This window comes from Drosophila sulfurigaster, chromosome 2L (assembly GCF_023558435.1).
Source record: "Drosophila sulfurigaster albostrigata strain 15112-1811.04 chromosome 2L, ASM2355843v2, whole genome shotgun sequence".
In the NCBI taxonomy this organism is placed as follows: Eukaryota; Metazoa; Arthropoda; class Insecta; order Diptera; family Drosophilidae; genus Drosophila; species Drosophila sulfurigaster.
In genome coordinates, this window is record NC_084881.1 from 14,580,640 (window position 1) to 14,602,912 (window position 22,273).

The 22,273-nt window shown below is 38.4% G+C and overlaps 1 protein-coding gene across 2 annotated transcripts; it reads left to right on the forward strand.

The window, feature by feature from the left end:
* Window positions 1-5,174: 5,174 nt before the first annotated feature.
* On the forward strand, window positions 5,175-22,096 carry LOC133834967 (histone-lysine N-methyltransferase Suv4-20). Of its 2 annotated transcripts, XM_062264771.1 has the most exons (4): window positions 5,175-5,777; window positions 8,528-9,386; window positions 9,433-9,497; window positions 19,444-22,096. In XM_062264771.1, the coding sequence occupies exons 2-4, from the start codon at window positions 8,681-8,683 to the stop codon at window positions 20,797-20,799; spliced, it is 2,127 nt and encodes a 708-aa protein (XP_062120755.1). In that variant the 5' UTR covers window positions 5,175-5,777; window positions 8,528-8,680; the 3' UTR covers window positions 20,800-22,096. The 2 variants fall into 2 exon arrangements, with proteins under 2 accessions (XP_062120755.1, XP_062120753.1); XM_062264769.1 differs by lacking the exons at window positions 5,175-5,777; window positions 8,528-9,386; window positions 9,433-9,497 and adding an exon at window positions 16,152-16,363.
* The last annotated feature ends 177 nt before the right edge of the window (window positions 22,097-22,273 follow it).

Below are 22,273 nucleotides of genomic sequence, written 5' to 3' on the forward strand. Positions count from 1 at the left end.
TGCCAAAGTGCGAGCTGTGACCAACCTTGCGCCTGGTTTTATGCAATGCTTTTTGCAATTGTATTTGCACATTGTCAATCGCTACTAAGGCCAAAACACGTACACAACACACACACACACACAAATGCAGAGAAAATACGACAGCTATATGCAACGTAATTATGATAAAATGTATTTCGAGTGCTGTATTTTTTTGCATTGTATATTTAGCTAGAACACAAGTTGCATTATTATTCTTGTTGTTGTTTATTTGTTTTATGTTGAACTGCTGCTGTTGCTGTTGCTCTTGTTGTTGTTGTTGTTCTTGTTGTTGTTGCTGCCACTGTCCCATGTTGACATTGTTTTGACGAAAATACGCTTGTAGCATTTATTTACTAACCAATTTATTTCACTTTTTTTGTCGCCCCGCTTTTATCGGCCACCAGCAACAATAACAGCACTGAATATGTCGAGAACTCCTCCCCCCTCTCTGCTCCACCCCTTTGACTGTCACACCCCCGCCTCACGTTTCACATATGTACGATTGCTTGGGCCATTTTTGTGTGCATTCAGCAAAAATAGATCGTTGTTGTTGTTGCTGTTGCTGTTGGCCGGACAAGTTGTTTTGCTTTCATTATCGTTGTAAATTCGCAAAAGTACAGCTGTTAACAATAACAATGACATGGAGTGTCCAACACAAATTGCCAGCTATGCCAAAAAAATTAATTAATTAAGCATTTTTTGCATTCGCTCGCGACACACACACACACACACACACCCATAAAAAACACGTGAACTCTGAGTGGGTGTTCAGCTTTAACCTTACTCTTCTGCTGTCTTAGCTTGCAGCTGCATCTCAGGGTTGTCGCCGTGCCTTGAATTATCGCACTGTTTGTTCTGTTCACCCTCACCCTCACCCTCCACTTTTCCCCATTATCGCATTCTACTTACAAATAATATAATACTTGCATTTTCCGTGAATCACGCAGTAGAAAATTCCCCATTCTTTTTTTCTAAGTACTTTGTCACTCATCCGCTTCTTTTACCTGTGAAACTTTCTTAAAAAGTGACTCCAGCTTTTCCTCAGAATTTTAAAATTATAAAAATGGAATAAAGATTTTGTTTTTTAATATTTGCAGTTCTTCTTAGAATCGCCATTTTATATAAGTAATTTCGATATTATTTTTTTTTTAATTATTATTATTAATTATATTTTATGCAGTATATTTCGAACTTTTACATTTTCTTCCTTAGAAATTGTACCGTTTCAGACTCTAGTTATTTAAAAAAAAAATAAAAAATTTTAAAAACATTTAAAAACTAAATAATCCTTCAACACGCATTAACAAAATTTTTTTAAAAACACTTGATTAAATAAAATATTACACATTGATTTTTAAATTAAGCATCTGTAACGTAGCTTCAAAACAATTTCACCGTGACCACTCAAAACTTTAAATTTTTATTTGGTATTTTATTTAGTATTACCTCTAAATTTATAAATAACATAAGAATACCATCTTATCTTATGTTATCAATAAATAAATTTTGAAATATTATTAACACTTTATAAAAGTCATTATTGTAGACACCGTTTGAAGACTTTAATAACTTAAGCAAGTGGCAAGTCATCGTTATAGTTAATATTTGTATAATTATCTTGATCTACTAAAAATAGAAATCAGCAAACTTTACTTTGGTATATAATATAAAGCGCTTATCGGATAAGTTTGTTGCTTTTATCAAATTGACCTTGTTGTTACAAATATAAATATTGATAATGATAATTTAAGTGTTTGCACTAATTTGTAAAGACGTCTAAAACCATTTTACATGGTATTAAAAAAATACTGTGAATATTTTACCAGCAATTAGGCGAAAATTGTTTGTTTGAAGAAGGAATCGATAAATCGTCAAGCAATTGACCAAGTGATCGATTAATTGCTGCTCTTAAGCATACACAACACACATACTTACATTAATATGTATGTGAATACGCACACACACATACACACACATATGCATGAAAACATGCTTGCGCTGTAATTATCATGCTCACCTTCCCTTTCGCACAGCAGCAACAAATAATTAAGTTCATTGCTTCTATTTGCGTATTCACTGCCTTGCTTATTTTTTGCGCGTTCCCGTTTCTCTTGTTGTTGCTGTTGTTGTTGTTGTTGTTTTTGCATATTTTTGTAGCCGAGCAACAAAAGCTACCAGCGGCCAAAAGTAAACAACAATAACAACGTAACAAAAACAACAACTACAGCAACACAGCAGGCTCATCTTCATTAGCTCTGCTCTCGTCTGCCGTTGCCTTTTGTCGCTGTCGCTGTCGTCTTCCTCTGTCCTGCTGCTGCTGCGACATTGTACCACCGACATCTTCTCTCTCCTTCTTACACGACTCAACTTTCTTGCATTGTCTCTACTAGGGGCTGGCGTAAAATAAAAGAAGAAAGAAAAAAAACTTTGTTTACTCGGAATGCCAGCGTTGCCTTTGTTTTTGTTGCTGTCATTGCCGTTGCTGTCGTCGTCGCCGTCGCTGCCGGTGATGTTTACACAATTCCATAGCCGAAGTCCAACAATAAAAAAAAAACAAGCAGCGCAGAAAGCTCAAGAGAAGCAGCAACGACGACGACGTCGGCATAATGACCTTCAGCTGCGCCAACGTCACCGTCAACGTCGCTGCCCGCGTTGTGTTTGTGTGTGTCTCTGTATGTGGGCGGCTGTTTGACTCGGCTCGTCTCACTTCGGATTTGATCGGCTTGTTGGACTGTGTTGCTCGGGTCAGGTCTCGGTGCCGCGTACGTCTTAATTTTTATACATGTCAGCGGCATACGCCGGCGACCCACGCACAAACATTGTAAACAAGCAGCGACTGCGCTGCTGGCGTCGCAGCAGCCATCGCTGCCTGTGCCGTTAGCGACGCTTCCTAGTTGTAAATGCTCTCTCTCTCTCTCACTTTTGCTCGGCCGCACTTCGTGTTTGAGCTCACTGTGCAAACAAGTGTTTGCTCGTGGCGTCGACGGCGACGTCAGCAGCAGCCAGCGCTCATGCCTCATGATTTCAAACATTAAAGGGCTTAGCCTACTGACCATCCTTCATCCCTTCATCAAACTTATTTGATTACTTGCCCATAGAGACAGACAAAAAGGAGTCTTAATTAGCATTTCAAACTGCGCACAGTGGGTCACTCTGATTGGAATTCCTCACAAGCAGAATAACTAGTTCATGCTGAATTGCAATTTCCATATCTAATGACTAAGCTAAGGCCACTGTGCATTAGACAAGGCAGTGAGCAAGCAATTTGATTCCGTCTAGCGACACGTGAGAGTTTGCGCACGAGAGATTGCAAGATAACAAACAACAAAAACAACGAGCAAAACAGAGACAGCAATACTATTGTCGACGCCCCCCACGCACAGCATGAAAACGCAATGCACTTTGACAACGGCAAGCAAGAACAACAAAAGCAGCAACCGCGAGCAGCGCTGTTGGCTACAAAAACAAAACAGCTGCTGCAATAGCACAATGCTAGCAAATAAGAATTACAGCTACATGTATGCATATGTATGTATGTATGCTTGTGTGTGTGTACGCACGCACACAAATGCATTGTTGTTTGCATAGCAGAAAATTGAACAACTGCAGAAAGTCTATGACGACGACGACGACGCTGCTCAAGGCGAACTACAAACACATAAACACACACATGCACGTATGCATATGCATGTGTGTGTGTATCATGCATACACTTGCCAGTTTCTATGTGTATCAGCGCAGCAGTCAACGTCAGCCTTTAGCTGAAGACGGAAATACCAAACCAACGATGACGAACGTAAAAACTACGCACCAAGCAACAGCAACAACTACAAATACGACTACAACTACAACCATAAACAATAAAACACGGCACGCAAAACAAACAAACAAGCAAATGGCATGAAGGGAGGGGGGCTGCGGTAAACAACGGGGCCCGCCATGCTTGAGTGTGAGTGAGAGCGAAAGAGCAACTGAATGGGGCGATAGCAGCGCAGCACCTGCCTGGCACTGTTCCCCCCAACCCCCCTCGCGTACACTAACCACACCACATGCCGCCCCCTCCCATGGGCCCCTCTGTTGCTCAGCCCAGCCATCCACTCAGTTAACGAGCAAACAAAACTAAACAAAAACAAATAACTACAGCAAATGGCATATTGAGGCGAAATTCTACACAATCAAAAAAAAAAAAACCTTTCTAAAATTTTACTACGACGTAGTAGAAAATATATTTCTGTTTCATATGTTTTGTTGTTTTATTTTGGCGCTCAGCGCCTTTTTTTGAAGTGTGTTATTCTTCAGGCGTTCGTTCAACTCCTCAGCAGCGGCCCCCGTCCAACGTCGTCACCCGCTGCCCTAGCAACTGGATTCAAACCTGAACCGCTCCTGTCTACTTGTTTGTTTAATTTTTTGCCATTTCTGCTTCACATTTTATTTGTTTGTTTGACTCGCTGCGCATGTGTTGGTGAAGAGCAACTTGCCTTCGTGCGAGGGCTGCACGAAATATATACGAAAAGCGACCTTGATGTGAAAGAGTGCAAATCAGACAAATATTTGTATTTTCGATTTATTTTGTTCCGTTTATTACTTATATTTTTATTAAAATAATTATTATGATTGTCATTACTATTACTTTTGCATATATTATAAGTATTAAATTAAAAATAAATAAACCAGAAATATAATAGTAAACAAATAAATAAATATATATATTTATTATATTTAATGCTAAAATGTTGGATAATTTATTAATAGATTATACACATAAATAATTGTACATAACATTTTGTAAATTTTCAAACTCACAAATGTTTGTAGCAGCCCTCGATTTTGTGTTTTGGCGCGTACTCAGATCGTCCGCTGTGTTGCTGTTGTTATTGCTGTTATTGTTGTTGTTGTTGTGTTTTAAGCATGACAAAGCACCGTACAATTTCACAACAGCAACTTCATTATGATGTTCGGCTTGTTTTTCCACGAAACAACTGTTTACCGAACGTGGCTGCTCTGCCGTCGCTGACGTCAACAGCGCCGCAAACCGCGCAGCGCTGCCTGTGTGCATGTGTAGTTGTGTTGGTGCGTTGTGCTCATTTCATTCAAACGTCCAACGAGAAATTTCATTTCAATACGCAGCCCGGCCAACGAAGCGTCGTCGCCTCGCCTCGCCTTGCGACGCGTCGCAGTCTCTGTCTCTGTCTCCGTCTACGTCTACGTCTCAGTTGAGTCTCAGTCGCTGTGCTGGCGACGCGCGTCGTTTTGTGGGTTCGTTACAAATCGATTTCAATAAGTTTGTCAGTGTTTGTCGGGAAAAGGCGACGCACAGACGTTAGCAGACGTTGTTCGAGAGCGCATCGCATCGCAAAGCAAAGCAACGCAACGCAACGCGTACGAAAATATTTTTTGGGCGCGCAGAAGAAAGTTGAGTTCGCTTCATTTCGTTCGTTTCGTTTGTTCTGGCAAAAAGCAAGTGTTCCGTGTGTGTGTGTGTGTGCGTGAGTGTATTAGTGTGCGCGGGGTGGAGTGCGAAGTGAAGATGCGATAAACAGCAGCAGCCCACTGTTGTTGTGTTTGCTAAACAAATAAAGGAAAAACAAATACAAATACAAATACAAAATTCAAACACAAACATCATGTACAAGGAGAAACGAAAACGGCTTCAATAATAATAATTATCAACATCATCATCGTCATATTTCGAATGTGGAATACAAGAAATGTGAATTAAATGCTGTAAAAACAACGAAAGCGAAAAAAAAGTATGAGTTATTTAAAAACAATATATTTCGCTCTCTATCTCGTTCTATCTCTCTCTCTCTCTCTCTCTCTCTCTCTCTCTCTCTCTCTGTCTTGCTAATTGTGCGTTTGCGTTTTTTTTACGCGCCTTGAAATTTATTTTTAAGTTTCTGATCTGATTTTTTATGTTTACTTTTTGCGTTTCGAAAATAACAGCAATAGAAGGCTAACAAAAAAAAAAGCCAAAAGGTTAAATTAAAGAAAACATAAATATAAATTTCATTAAAAACAAAAACCAAATACAAAGTAATTCAATTGAAATGTGTGATTAAAAAATTTCAATCTAATTGATATGAGTAACTTTAGTTTACACCGTAATTCAAACAAGTTTGTGATCTATAAAAAAAAAAAGCCCAGCAAGCTTTTTATTTTTATCAAGAAATCCATCCACATGCAAATGATTTTTTGTGAAAAACCCACAACTCAAAAAAGAAGAAAACAACAAAAACAAAAACAACGTGACCGCAAAATTCCCAGTAAATCGCACAAAACTGTGCTACAAACAACAATAAATTGATCAGGCCACATAAACAATTTCTAATTTATTATTATGCAAACATATTGAACGCATTTCAAGCATAACAAAAAAAAAAACAAAACACAAAAATTAAAAGCTTAAAATAGCTAGAAACAAATTTCAAGTTAAACTAATTAAACATGAAAACGCAAGAAAAATCCAGCGTGTGTTTGTGTGTGTGTGTGTGTGTGATTTTGTTTACCGTTGTGATTCATCCAGCTGATTGCGCAGCAACATTTTTGCTTTCTGCGCAAAATGCTCTAAACAAAGAAACAACTAAAACAAAAACGAACAAAAAAGTTTAATAATTGCAATATGTGCCAAACGTTGTAGAAATGAACATGTTACACATATAAAATATATGTAAAGCACACAGACACATACACTTTGACCAGGAAGCAAATCGGGCGACAAAGATTGATGTAAAAGCGAGATGCCCAATGCGTACGTCACACACACGCACACACACATACACATGCATGCTTTCGGTATTGAAGCTTGTCGCGCAGTTTCGAGTGCGAATGAGTGCGCACGTGTCCCTGGCTCTCTCTCCGTGTGTGTGTGTGTGTGTGCGGGTATTAGTGAATCACACTGTGCGCGTGTGTGTATGTGTGTGAGTGTGCGAAATAGCTTCCGTCTATTGTGAATGGCGCACTGTGTGTTTTGTTATCGATGGATGTTGTTAGCATTTCTCCCCTGCTTGCTGCTTGCTGCGACTTGTGACTGTGTGTGACTTGTGACATTTTGTCACACACACACACACACATACGCGTCTTTTTCTTAGAGCGTCTGTGTAGCAAGCTCGGTGAATATTCAAAGTGAATTTAATGCCAAAAGAAAAGCGCCTCGTCATTTGCAAAACGCGCACATTTTCCGACAGGTTCGCTGCGTTCGTTGGCCAACGCTACGTATGCGCGATAATCAGCATTCGAGTTGCCTCAAACATTTGTTCATTTCGCTTTACACGTTTCCTTTAACGATAAAGCAAATTAAAAATGGTTCTATTAATGTTTCATTTAAAAACTATCTTTTTCAAATTTTTGATTTTATTTTTCATTTAAAATAAAAGAGATTTCTTTTAATTTATAATTGCACACAAAAACAATACTTAATGTTTTTGCCTATTTCATTAATTAACCTTTATGGGAAATTCCCTTATTTATCCAATTTAAAAATAGATTTTTTTTTTTTTGTAATTCAATTAATTGTTATTTTTTTTAACATTTCTATTTCATGTGAAATCTTTATCGCAGAACATTCGTGAATATTTTCCTTATTTAACTAATAAAATTATTGTGAAATTTAAAGGCACATATTTCTAATCTTGATAATTTAGATAGAGCTTGCGAAAATAACTTCAATTACATTGTGTTGAGTAGTTTGGCTTTATTTTAATTAACAAGTGCTGGAGGTCTCATCTATTTCGCTTGGCAAAAAAGCATAAAGTAAAAGGTGTAATGTAAAATAGAGAAATACTTTAAGTAGACCAACAACATTTGTGCATAGAAACTAAAGTCAACGTCTTTTGTCCCATCAAAAAATGTGCTTGTCACTCTGATCAAGCGTTTTTTTTTTTGGTGAGACTAACTTTAGCACTTTAAGGAAAGTAAATATGTTTGACACACATGCGAATCACAATTTTAAATCTTTTATTTTTAATGATTAACATACAAATTGCTTAATACTAAACTTGAACTTTGAATATTGAAAGTTTCTTGGATTTGACGCAATGTTTGTGGGAAATTTCCATGATAATTGGGAATTTACCTATTAAAAGATATGGTTTATAAAATACGTTAAGAAACACATAATTTTTTGTGGTTTGTTTCTATGCACGACAAAAGTTTGCTCAGTTCAAAAGTTTGTGTTGATAAACTTTTACCCCAAATAGTTCGGGAAATAACGAAAACATTAAATGAACGCGCAATAAAAGTTAGTTGGTTGATTTATAACACTAAACAGTTTGTAATCTTGAATTGAAATTGGGAAATCCAAACAATCGTATTTATCACCGATATGCCAAATCAAACACGTAAAGCAATTAGCAAGTCTCAGAGAGCAGAGAGAGAGAGAGGGAAATCTTTAATAATATCTAGTAAATAAATGAAATAGTAAAATTAACTTGCGAATCTGTTTAGTAAACAAATGAGGTAATAATAATTAACTAATATGGATGTTTATTATTTTCTACTTACAGTGCAGCGTAAATTACCAAGGATCAAATGAAAAGATGCTGATTGAATGCATTTCGCAGGACATTCCTTGAAATCTACAAAAAAAACTAAGAAATATTAAAGAGCACAGAGAGAGCAAGAGACAAGAAAAGTTAAGCAAAAGTTAAGAGTTAATTAGCCAATGAACTACAATACAGAGAACGTTGTAGCCGCAGCCGCAGCAGCCAGCCAACATCATATTCATCGTCATCATCATCATCCGTATCATCAGGAGCCACATCATCAACACATTATTCCACTGCCCAGTTATTCCTCCAGCCAGGCAGCGGCGGCGGCGACGTCCGGCAGCGGAGGGGGAAGCGGAAGCGGAGGGGGAGGAGGCGACAGTTCACCAAAAAACATGGAATGGACTAATGATGATGCGTTGGAGCTCATTGAACAGTATCGGTGCCACACAGAGCTCTGGAATCGTGCCGATCCCAAGTACAAGGATAAATTGTGTCGATTTCGGGCTTGGTCCGAGATCGCGGATCGCTTTGGCTGCAGCAAAGCGGAAGTGGAGCGCAAAATGAATGTCCTGCTCACGCAATACAGACGCGAGAAGCACAAGATGTTTGTGAAAATCTATCAGGGCATTCAGCCCAATCCGTCCAAGTGGTATGCGTTCAAGCGCTTCGACTTCATGGAAGCCGGCGGCGGCAGTTTGAGTGGTTTACCCAACAGCGGTGCCGTTGCCAATTCCTCCATCACCTCATCCGCCACATCATCATCGGTCAGCCACAATGGTCTCAATGGCCTTGCCGCTGCTGCCGTTGCCGCCGCTGCCTACGAGAGCAGCACGATTGCAGCGGCAGCGAACGGTGGCGCCCCAGGTGGCATCGCAGGTGGCGGAGGGGGGAGGCGGAGGAGGTCCTGGTTTGAGTACAACTGGAGGAACAACGCCCGCATCGCAGCACCACAGACGCATCAAGACCAAAGAGCTCAAATATTTTGGAGCGGTGAGTAATCGACGAATAAATAAAACGTATGCGTAATCACAGAGCCAGAGCAAGAGAGAGTGCGAGAGCGAGAAAGACAAAGACGTTGACAAACACAAGTATGACAACAACAACAACACAACGTGAACAGAGACGATTGTCAACGACTGCTTTGACTAGCGAACACACACAAACCTATTAACCCCTTGCTGACCAATGGGGTTGAAAATTACACGCCTTAAATTGCCTACTCGAGTATAATATTTTCATAATACAATCCAAAATCACATTCATTAAAGTACAAAATAAATACATTTATAGTTGAAGTTAAAATTATATAAGCTACACAGAGAAAAAACAAATCTATATTAAAAAAACCTTGATTTAAGATTTTCGGTTTTATAAAAATGAATGAAAACAATGAAGCAAACATAAACCAAGATTATTATGCAAAATTTTCATTTTGCACACCTTACATTGCCTATTCGAGTATAATATTTTCATAGTACAATCCGAATTCAAACTCAATAAAGAACAAAATAAATAGAAAAAAAAACTATATTGAAAAAATCTTGATTTAAAATTTTCGATCTTCCAAAAAAAAACAATCTTGAAAAAAGATTTTTGGGTTGAATCAATATTTGCATGCAAAATTTGCATTTTAAGATTTTAAGATTGTTTTATTCTAGATTGTAAAGAAAATTGCCAATCTTTTCGGTTTTAAAAAAAATAATTATATTTATGTTTCTTAAAATATGTATATTTTCAAATGAAATGAATACAAGTAACTTGCAAATATTTCATTCATATGTTATTCAATTTCTTTTTGACAAGGTCACAAAATATTATCTTCGATTAGCAACAGAAAAAATCATTTAATTAGAAAAAGTTATCAACTTAGATGTACTTAAATTGACATTTATTTTTTATGTTAAATACCGCAAAATTATTTAAGTTTTGTACACTTCCATATATCAAGATAACATCGGTTTATTTTTATAGCCCTTTTTTGACCAGGTCACCAAATAATATCTTTAAGCACACTTATGTCTAAATGATTCTCAAATTCCTTTTCTAACTGCTGCACCTGGTGACGTTTTTTGATTTCTCATTCAGATAAGATACCACAGAAAATTCTACTCAATTCGATAGATAAATGTTAATTCAACTCTTTCTAGAAGGATTCTAAGCACTTGAACATATTGATCGCTTTTTGATGATTGATGAGCATGTAGAGTAATACAAAAATGTAGAAGTACAGAAAAACATATTTGTAGTTGATGAAAAACAAAAGAAGTCTTGGAGATTTCACAAAGATTTAATTTTTGACTAAGACTTTTAACTCCTGAATATTTCATTGGAATTTTTGTAGAGAAACTATAAAAATTGAAAAATTAAATACAAATATACAATTAAAATAACAGATTTACAAACAAATGTTGCATTTTGTAAATTAACAAAAAACTACCACATTTCAAGTCAATTTGATTCTATTGCTGTTAGTGTTAAAGACAGCAGCAAAATGCACTGCTTGCATTGTTTACACTTGTGTTGGCAAGCAGTTCAGCGCATGCTTTTAGTTGTAGTTGTAGTAGTGTACTTATTATTATTTGTTGAATGAGGAAATCGCTAATACGATTTCATCAACTAATTGCAAAGCGAAAAGGGTTTCTGATAGCATTTTGATAAGTGCGTTTGTGAATGTCATAAATTTAAAACAAAAAAACAAACTGTATGAATGTGCATATTTAAGCAGTCTTGATGACGTACAAACTTTATTACACATTTTACACTTGTTAATGCCAGAGCATAGCGCGTGTATTTAATGTAATAAACTATTTCTCAGAAATTGGACAGGTGTTAAATCCTATCAATCAGAACTTTGATTTTTTAACTCACACACACACTTGGAAGAATCAAACGCCGTTAAGTTAACTGTGTTTGAAATTGAGAGAGATGTATAGAGAGTAAGTGAGCGACAAGTGAGAGAGCGCCAAACGGACCGCCATGTGCGCAAGTGACTTGCTGTTTTTGTCTTGCCGATTGTGCGAGCGAGCTAAACGAACAGCATTTTCGCCATCACAGTCGTGCATGCAATCGGCAGTCGCCTCGAAAGAGAGACAGAGAGAGAGTGCGAAGACTACTCATGCTTCGTGTGTCTGTTGTTTTTGTTTTGCGACGACGATCAAAACAGAATTAAAATTTTTACGCATAAATTTTTCTTAGAATTCCGTCGTTGTATGCGTGAGGCATTGGCCTGAGTTACTTGAGCGTGTTTGTATGTACGTGTGTGCATATGTAAATATGCAAGTGTGTGGCGAGTTGGTTTTTTTTTGTGTTGTGTTGTTTTATGTATTTGCTTTGTCGCGCCAGACAAACGAGCAAAGCTTTGCGAGAGCGAGAGAGCGCTGTCTGATATTTCGTTGTCGTTGTCGCTGTCGTCGTTGTCTCTTGTTCGCTCACATGCTCTGTTTTTGTGTGTGATGAAATGTTTGTTTTGCACGGCGAAATGCGCGTAGCACTTGCCAGCGTTGTTGCTGTAATATGGTTGCCCAGTGGCCTCATCTAACTCAACCTCCCTGCCTCCCACTTCCTCCCTACCACAAGCTCATCGTCCCTCCTGCTTTTGTGAGTGTGTATGTCTGCGTATGTCTAGTGATTGTGTGATTCGTTTGGCGTATGTTTTCGTTGCTATACCCGGGTAAAAAGGTAGTTTGAGTTGAGCATAAAGTAGATACAGATGATAAAGATCATAATAGACATTATTGAAATATAGTTTTATATTCAAAATATTCGTGATAAGCCATAATGTGTCATTAATTTACTAGACTTTGGTCACAATAATTCTCCAAAACTTCGTAGCGGGTATTTCAGAGTTGTGCGACAATAGCTGTCTTACTTGCTGTTGTTGTTTGCTTTTGTTTTTACTTTGGCACTGTAGTTTTCACTTGTTCTGTACCATTGTTGTTGTTGTTGATGCTCTGACTGTTTGTCAGACTTATCAAAACAAAATGGCAAGCAGCAGTTTTCGTTGTGGTTGTTGTTGTTGCTGTATTCATTTGCTCTTCTGTTGTTTTCAGAAAATAAATATTATAATATAACACTTCGTTATGAGTAGGTGGCAGACGTAGGGTGGTTGGATGGGGGGAAAAGGGAAATGTGGGCGATGCGTACGACTTGTTTGTGCAAGTTCGGTCAGGTTGTCTTCTGCTTCTTCTTGTTGTGGCATCGAACATTTTACTATTTTGCCAAGTTGAAATTCCATTTACCTTTTGCAGTACTTCCCCCTTTTACTCCCTCCATATCGTTCCACCTCTCGCACTTTATTTGCTTGCACTTTTTGCTGTTTTTCTCCTTGGTCTCGTGTTTTTGTTTTTGCGTCATTATTATTTGCGTGTGCAGGCAGCGGCGTCGACGACGCCCACGCTCACGCCTTCTCCTCCCCATATTGTTGTGTGTGTGCGAGTGTGTAAACACGTGTGTATGTGTATTGTATTTTTGCTCATATTTTACAATTGTTTTGCTGCGGCATTTTCTCCAAGACAGCAAACAACAACAATAACGTCTGCCTGCCTTGCTTGTTTTTACGCTGGCGCTCGCTTGCGTCCCGCAATGTTGTGGTTAGGCCAGGCAGCGACAGCGACGTTGGCGTCGTCGTCGTCGCCGCCGCCGCCACACGCGTTGACTGCGTTTTAATACCGTTGCTCTGCTTTGCCCTGTCCCTCTGTTGTGTGCGCTGTTTTCTGCTTCTGTTTCTCTGCCCGTCCCGCTTACACTCATTTCATATTCCAGCTCCCCTTCCAACTCCTTTCAGTTTGTTTGTGTTTATAAAATGCGTTTCCTATTGTTGTTGCAGTTGGAGCAGTAGCAACTGTTGTTGTTATTTTTGCTGCTGCGGCTGTTATCGTTGTTGCATTTGCTGTGTTTGTAATTCGCGTGGTTTTGTTTTCTCTCGCATGCGCTTTTATAAAATGCTTGACTCTGACTGTGGCTCCCCTGCGGCGAGGCGAAGCGAAGCGAGGTGGGAACGAAAAGTGCAAGGGAAATAAGCAGCAGTCAAAGTAGCAGCAAATAATGCAGGCGACTGCAGCCAACAGCAGAAGCAGCGACGGCGACAGCAACAGCGACGTCGAAGTCGACGTTTGTTTTTGTTTACTCATTCATTGCAAAGTTGTTTAGCTGTGCGCGCAGTGTTGCCAGCTTGGCTGGAAGCTCGACTTCGCTGATGGGATTGTATGGGGAGTGGAGAGTGTAAGGTGTGGGGAGTTGGGAGTGGGGTGTGGTGTAAAGTTGCACATGGTGAAGCAAAACGAACAGCAGGAAAAAGAAGCAGAAAGAAGAGCGTGAGCTGTTTTCAAAAGTTATGCAAGAATTTGAACTATTTTCGTTATGGGAGGTGTGTGTGTGAAAAGCAAAACAGGATATGAATGCATTTGAAAAGAGGTGGGATTTTTACGAGGACCAACCGAATAATTAAGTTGAACACTCCACACACTCACATTTGCATTACACAATTAATTAAATCAATAACAAACTAGAGTTATTTTTTATGCACATAATTTAATTGTATAAAATACGCAAAGCAGACGGAAAAAGTTATTTTCCACACCATTAATAAGTGGGCTACAACAGTTCAAAACAAGTTCATTTTAAATTTCGGGTACTTCCCCAGCTAATTGTGAAGCGCAAAACAAGTCAGTAAGCAGCAGTTGAGAGTGCTCGTCTATAAGATACTCCTGAAATTTCATATGATACTGCAATGAAATGGCATTCAATTAAAAAAAAAACATATTGTAAACCTAAAATAAATAATAGTTTAACATTAAACTAATATGCTTTGAAGCATTTAAGAAAACAAACAAATAGTTTTTTCATGTTAAAAACAAAAGTAAAACCAACAAAAGTTTAACATTAAACAAATATGATGCAAAACATTTAGGAAAAAACATAAATAAATAAATTATTTTCTCATGCAGCAATTTTTTTGTGAAAAAAAAAAAACAAACCAATACTTGACCTACTATGCGTATGCGCAAACTGAAGGCTATTTTCGCACACTCAAATTCGCAACCATTTAAACATCAATAAATATCAAAGTTATTGTTAAAATCAAAAATAAATATTGCCAAATGAAATATAAAATGTAGAGAAAAATGAAGATGTTTTGAGTTTTATGCACATGTGAATTGATCCGCAATTTTGGGGTCAATTAACTCGCTTCGGTTTTCTGCAGTTTCATTAGTTAGTTAATCAATTTAAGTGTGTGCTTTTGTGTGTGCTCAACTAAAATAACGCAACACTTCTTGAACACTTGCGTGAGAAGAATTCGCGACAGCCGTGGGGAGTATAAATAAAATGCAAGTGGTGTGGGGAAAACTGTGTGTGTGAGTGAGTGTGTGTGTGTGAATTTATGCCCTGTAATCACTTGGAGAGAGCTAAAAGAGATTGCAGTGATTGCAGGGTATCTGCGTGTTGCGCCAATTCTATGGGGCCACACTTGGTTGTTTATTCATTGGATTGGATGATAATCAGTTTGTTTACATTTTTTACTTGCACACACACTAACCCACACAGTCACACACACACACAAACGCACACGCGTGCATGCAAAAGTAAAGAGAGAGTGGGAGAGAGAGTGAATAATGTGGAGCATGAAACAGTCAGCTTGGTCTGAGTGAGAGTGTGACAGCGACAGCAACAACGAATGCTGTTTTGCTTTATGCACGTACTTATGTATGCATGTATGTTCATAAATACCCAGTAAACGAAATTTGCGTAAACGATACTTAATATTGTGATAGTTTTAAAATAGTCGCCACAACATAGACTTTGTTTGACAGTTCGTGTTTGCGTGATTTCATCGCGAGAGGCTCGCTGGGTACGTTTGTTAGTGTAGTAGACAGACAAACCTGCATGCTTAAGTGTGTTCATGTGTGTGTGTGTACATGTGTTTTTTATTAGCTCTACCAAAATAATAACACCGACACGCACATACAAACACGCTCTTACTCTAAATGCGTAAACAACACAGCAAAAGCAGCTGCAGCAATAACAATAACAAACCAAACGCGGAGGCAAATTTAAAAACAGCAATCGACAACAGCAACGACAACAACAACAGCAGAGACAGCAAATAGCATTCGACAGTTGTTTTTGTGAATTGTGGAAAGTTCTAGGCGCCATGCCGAACGACGAACTCGCCTCGGTCATGTGAGAGCAAGCGAGAGAGAGCGAGCGAGCTTGCGTCGATCGTGTTGATGAGCAGCAGCGCGCATTAACATATTGTCGTAGGTTGTTAATATTTATGGGCTACTGCGCTGCTGCCATCTCTCTTTTTGCGTTGCGTTGCGTTTGCCTTGTAGGTAATGTTTTGATGACACTGACACTTTTCACACACAAGTCCAATAAGAAATTTGAAATTATAATCTTTGAACCATTGAACGGTGCCGCACTCTCTTCGGCTATTTTGTTTTGCACGAATGCGAAGCTCTCTCGCAGGCAGGCTACTCTCCAAAATGTGTGAGCATGTGTGAGTGTGTATTTTGTTTGTGCGGTCGCTGTTTCTCTCAAAACAGTGACGGCATGCTGTCAGTTAGCCGCCGCTGCTGCTGTCGCTGCTCTGCTCAAACGACTTACTGCGTTGTTGTGCTGTGCTATCATTTTTTCGACAATATGTTTTGCGTTGTCGTCGTCGTCGCGTCGTGCAAATAATCACAATAATATATCGAATATTATTTGTTTTGGTTTTTATCGTATTGTCTATAGCAACTGCACACGTTATGCATTATAACGAAAGTGGCGAAGATTTCGCTGCGCCATCAAATTTGCATCATAGAATCGCAACAACAGCTGGAGCAACAACAATATCAACAGCAACAACCAAAACTGTACTAAATATGTTTAAATATAACATTTGATCTTTCCCAACACTTGTAGACTCGAACTCTCCACATTCTGTTTGCGCGACTCTTTAGCTCAGTACTTTGCGCATGCTCAATAAACAGTGCACATGTGTGTGTGTGTTTGCGTCTGAGGGAGTGTGATTGTGAGAGTGTGAGTGAGGTTTTGCTAATTTGTTTTGATCGTTTGTGCTCGTGTGTTTGTCATTTGTTCGGCATGCACAAAAAAAAAAAAGTCGAACACGAACGGTGTGTGTGTGAGTGATGTGAATTAACGGGCATTTTTGTCAAATTTGTTTATTAAATTTAGGTATGATGATTATAAATATGCATGTGCGCGCCCAAGTCAAAATCAATAACAATAACAAAAGCGAAGCGATTGACCGGCTCAAGAATTTTAATAGGCATACTTCGCATACATATGTATGTACATATGTTTGTATATATGTATCTTGTTTGCATTGTTATAAAAATATCTATGATAATATTTTTGAATTTATTTTGCGTAAGAGGCGATAAAGTACATGTGTATATACAATATTTATGCAAATAACTGCAGATGTATTTATAATCGTCATGCGCTTTCCTTAACCTGTAAAATTCAGCACAAGTGCGCGTTGCATTGTCCATAAACGGCACTAGTGGCGCCATCTTGCGCTCATGGTTACCGCATGCGTTTTAGTAATGGAGTTTGCATGCAGAAAAATGAATCATATATTTTATTGTTGTATTCGAAGAGCGATTGGTTTTTTATGTTGAATTTGTTATAAATTGATATATTTACTTTAATAATAAAATTAAAAATCGTTATGTCTTTTATACGTTAAACAAATTACAGATAGTCAGATTGTTTTTCCCTTTATATTCCAAATTATATATTTTTTTTAATTTATATTATTTAAATTTTTCGACTTTCAATATAGTTTTTTTATTTTATTTTATTATTATTTGCTGTATTTTTTTCTATTTTATGATGTGACTTCAACTTTTGCATTATTGATTGAAAATAAATATTCAGCAATTTTTATCATATTATTATTTGCTGAAAACATTCTGATTTTCCAAACTTTCCCCTTGAGTCATGATTTTATTCTTCATCTTGGAATATTTTTTTCTTATATTGCATTTTGACATAGCATGATGATTAGATGATATTTGGGTTTCCCAAAGAACAACTAATGAAGTCGAATGTTTAAAGTTTCTTTAAAGTTTAAACGACTTTTTTTGACCTCTTATCGTTCTGTTTTCATTGGCTGATAGCAATCTAATTGAAACATATGTATATTTAACTTGGCATTTTTGTGCAGATTCATTTTTGTACATATTCTAGAAAGTTGATAAATTTATGGAATTGTACTTAAGTTCTCTTTGGGCTGGCTCATTGTGAGCTGGTGAATTTTGTGTTAGCTCTTCTGATTGTGTCAGGGTGACTCTTCATATGGAGGCTTCGATAAGAAAGAGAACGCGGAAGAGTGCGAGACTATAAAACAACGACAACTCCACCTAAGTGTGATGGCTGTTGATTATTTTACCTGGTTTTTAATGGTTAATTGCCATTTTGAAGACGTCTGTTCGTTTGGATGAGATACTGTCGAGTGTGAATGGATACCGATCATAGCGGGCACTCGAGATAGGTCAGTTAGAAAGAGAGAGAGTGAGAGAGAGAGAGGGAAACTGATGGGAGAAGGGGGAGTTTGTAGCTTGCTTATCACAACATTACAGACAGGTAAGATAGCTCAACTGTGAGATACATTGCTTGAAAATTTAATATTGACAGATTCTGTTAAAAAACACTTCGTAACATACCTCTGTAATGTTAATGTTATTAGTCTGTTAACAAGAGTTTTCGACGATCACATTACAGTTGTATGTTAAGAATTTTTGTTTAACAGAAACGTCGAATGCTTTAAAAACAGAGCTGTTAAATATGACATTGTGTAAGGACGTTAGTTGCTTCCAGTTGTTTTTATGGGGTTATGTTATATAGGTTAATTTAGGCAGAAAATTAAGAAAATATTCAAAAAGAAGTATGCGAAGAACAAAGATTTGCGTCTCTAATATTTTCGCTTTAGTTAATTATATTATTCCACAAAAATTGTCTGAAATAATTTCTATTATTTCATACATGTAGCACACAAAAATTTAAATAACTCTTCTTATAAAGACTTGATACGCGTGGTCAACATAAGAAGTTATGCTTAAGTTATATAGAGTTGTTGCTCTATCTATCTGATAACTAAAAGTTCATTCTGATGACAACTATTGCTATATTGCATCAGCTGTTCTAGATCAATATCGAATTTACTTTGTAGCAATAATTTAAACGCCAAAAAGTTAATCTAATTTGGGATGGTTTTGCACTCGTGTTGGTCAATGTATATATAAATATGTAGATATAAAAAAACATATACCAAAACATTATTTCGTGTTGAGCAAAGATGAATCTTATATCTCTTGATTAGCAATTTATTTAGAGCTAGTAATGATTTTGATTATTATTTATCTGTTTTAAGATAATTAAAGAATTTGTTAGCAAACCAAAAAATAAACGAAGTTATATATTTAATAGCAAAAAGTGAATGAATTTTATATATTTTACAGGAAAACAGAAATAGTTCCTAAAATCAATTCTAACTTTAAGTGCTAGTTCAGAACCATAAGAATAATTTTTAATTTGTGTTTAAGTTTATTCACTATAAAAAGTGTTGCAAGTGATAAATTCTGCCAGAGAATTATATCCATATATATAATTAAGAAGTTTTTTCTCTGTCTCCTACAAATATTTCCCGCTGCCACAAATTTGTCATACCCCTTTACCTTCAAAAGTGTAAGCGGGTATAAAAAGCGTCATAATGCTGAATCGTGCGTTTTATGATGAGAACAGCTATCAACGAACTTTGCTCACTTCTGTGTGTTTGTGTGTGAGTGTGTGTGTGTGTTTTACCCCAAAGCCAAAACGACAATAAAGCCAAGATTCCTTATCACTCCGATGTGCTCTTTATCGGCCTCTTTGCGTTCACGTTCGCTCTTTTCTAATCTCTTTCTTACGCTCTTTTTTTTGTTGGTAGATGGCCCTCAACATACCCATGCTGATAGCGAGCGGACAAACGCTAGACAACTGGAACACGGCGGGCCAATACTCACCGCCCATAGGCAGCGGGGCAGGGGGCGTGTCCAACTCCCAGCAGCAGCAGCAACTGCGGGTGCCATTATCCTACGGAGGAGGCGGAGGATCAGCGACGCCTTATCCAGGAGGAGGAGGGGGCGGAGGGGGAAGCAGCAGCAGCGAGTTTCAGCCAAGTCCGCACAAGACGATCGACACCTCGGACAACGAGGACAACAACAACAGGGACGAAGCAACCGCTGCAGCACTCGGACAATTGGCTGCCAAAGTGGAGCGACGCACTCCGTCGGGACTTGCAGCCCCTGGAGGCGGCAGCTTAGACGTGGGCGTGGCCGTTGAACCAGGTGGAGAAACGGTGCAAGTTCCGACAGCAGCTGCTGCTTCGGGATCACACAGCGAAGGCGGCTCGAGTCCCATACCCAATACGAATGCGAATCCCAATGGCGGCGGCAGGACAACACCAACAACGAATATGCACGAGGCGCACAAGCAGCAGCATCCGCATCCACATCCGCATTCGCATCCCCATCCGCATCATCATCTGCATTCGCATCTGCTGCAAACGAGTCCGGTCTCCGTTCGGGCTGCAACTCCGCGGCAAGCGCACGAACAGTTGCCGCATCATCATCATGCACCCCATGGACATCATGCCGATGAGCTGGACATTAAGCAGGAGCTGGTCGATTACTTCCATGGCACCTCCGCAGCAGCGGGAGTGGGAGTGGGAGCGGGACAACAAGCGGGTCCGCCTCCGTTGCCGCTGGACTCGCAGCGTTCGTACAGTTCGGCGGGCGAGGAGAGTCGCAGTCTGCAGCTGGACATGGCCCAGGATTTGCGTGTGGCCCAGGCCAAGGCGCAGGTGAATTTCGGTGGCTTTGTCCTCCCCCCGCGCAGCAATAGCGCTCAACTGGCGGCGGCCGCTGCGATGCCGCTGAATATGCGCAAACTGAGCTCAAATGCCGGTCAGCTGTTGATGAGCTCGCTGATGAGGTCGAGGGAAAGCATGTCCGAGGATGGCGATGCGGACAACGATGAGGCAACCGAGTCCGCAGCGAGTCCTGGCCACATCAAGAGCAGCGTCTCCGCTCAGGATGCCAGCTCAGCGGTCCAAGCTGCCGCCGCGTTGTATGCGGAGAGTTTGAGTCGCGACGATTGCGATTTTGTGGGATCGAATGTGTCGATGAAGCTGCGGACGATGGATCGCACACAGCGCATCATTGCCGAGAAGCTGATCAGTGAGGTTCTCTACTTTGGGCAATTCAATGAGTTGGAGCGCACTGCGCGTATTCAGCCCAAGTGACAGTGGCGCCTCAAGAAGTGGCCAAGAGTGGGCGTGGATCTAAAGCAGGAGCAGGGAGTGGCAGTGGGGATGACGGCACAGCGAGCAGCGGGTTTAACGCTCGCCTGGCACATGGCAAACACAACTAGACGCAACGAAATTCCATTGTAGAAAAAGAAAACGAAAGCAAAAGCAAAGCAAATCAGTACAATTTACTTTTAGTCCATTTCTTGGGGTGCAGGGGCAAAGTTACTTAGAGAAAGAAGATGATGAAGAGGAGGGAAGGAGGGAAGGAGGGTCAAACAAAATACAGTTCACTAACCAAACAGCAATCAAAGAATTAAATACTTAACAACCTTCAATATTAAGTACAGATGCGGAGGGGGGGCCTGAGACACATCTATAAAGCTGAACAGAATCTCAGTATTAGTTCATAAAATACAGCAACAACCACATACAACAAAAAATAGCAACAATACAACCTAAACATAGTTAAATTAGTTACAAAATACTTTACAGGGAAGTAAAGAAGAGTTCTACGTCTGCTACTTGGTCGCTTCAATCAACAAAAAAAGGCAAATTGAGAACAAAAAAAAAGGAAAATCAAAACACGAAAGACAAAAAAACGCCAACTCAAAAGTAAAAAAAGAAAATGAAATGAAACTAAATAAATAAAATACTATGCGTGTATGTGTAGATAACTATTGTATGTTTTTTATATGTCAAACTATATATATACAATATCATTGTACCTTATTTTGAAACAGCAATGTTTTCTTAGTCATTTAAGTCTGGTCGTCAAACAAACAAACACACAACAACAACACCAATCGATACAGTAACTGAAACCAACTAAAAACTAAACTATACTTTTTAAAACATCAAACTAAAATTGTATAAATATATATATACATATATCTATAAATATATGTCGTCACTAGTTTGTAAACAAAACAAAAAACAGAAAAGAAAACAAAACAAAATATATACATACTATAATTTATAATTAGCAAAAAAAATTAAAGAAAACGAAACAAAAATTGTAAATTTTTTACGTGCATGTGGTTCTTTTTTTTAGGTCATAATTATTTTTGCATAATTTTTAAGTAGTTTTATTTTTTTATGCAAAGCAAATCAGAGCAAAAAACAACAAAATGCCGAAAAAACATATATATATATATATATGTATATTGTATAGTAGTATAAACACCACACAAACACACACAAAGATGAAAAAAAAAACATTAAATTAATTTATACACACAGAGAGCGAAATTGGTAAATTAGTCATATAAGAGTAAGCAAAGCAAAAACAAAAGCGAAACCGTAGGAGAGAGAAAGATGATTATAATAAATATTATTATAATGATCATATTAATAATAATAATAACGATGATAATGATAATGAAATGTGGAAGAGCTGCTTTTGCTGCTGCCACAATTTGTGTTTGTGTGTGCGTGTGTGTGTTTTTTTTAGCATAGTCGACAAAATGTC

What these genes read in the sequence shown, in the direction of transcription:
- LOC133834967 (XM_062264771.1), top strand. Translation starts at nt 8,681, where the DNA reads ATGAACTACAATACAGAGAACGTTGTAGCCGCAGCCGCAGCAGCCAGC. An exon ending in CCCAGGTGGCATCGCAGGTG is followed by an intron (nt 9,387 to 9,432) that starts GCGGAGGGGGGA and finishes GTACAACTGGAG; the next exon opens with GAACAACGCCCGCATCGCAG. An exon ending in AGCTCAAATATTTTGGAGCG is followed by an intron (nt 9,498 to 19,443) that starts GTGAGTAATCGA and finishes TTTTGTTGGTAG; the next exon opens with ATGGCCCTCAACATACCCAT.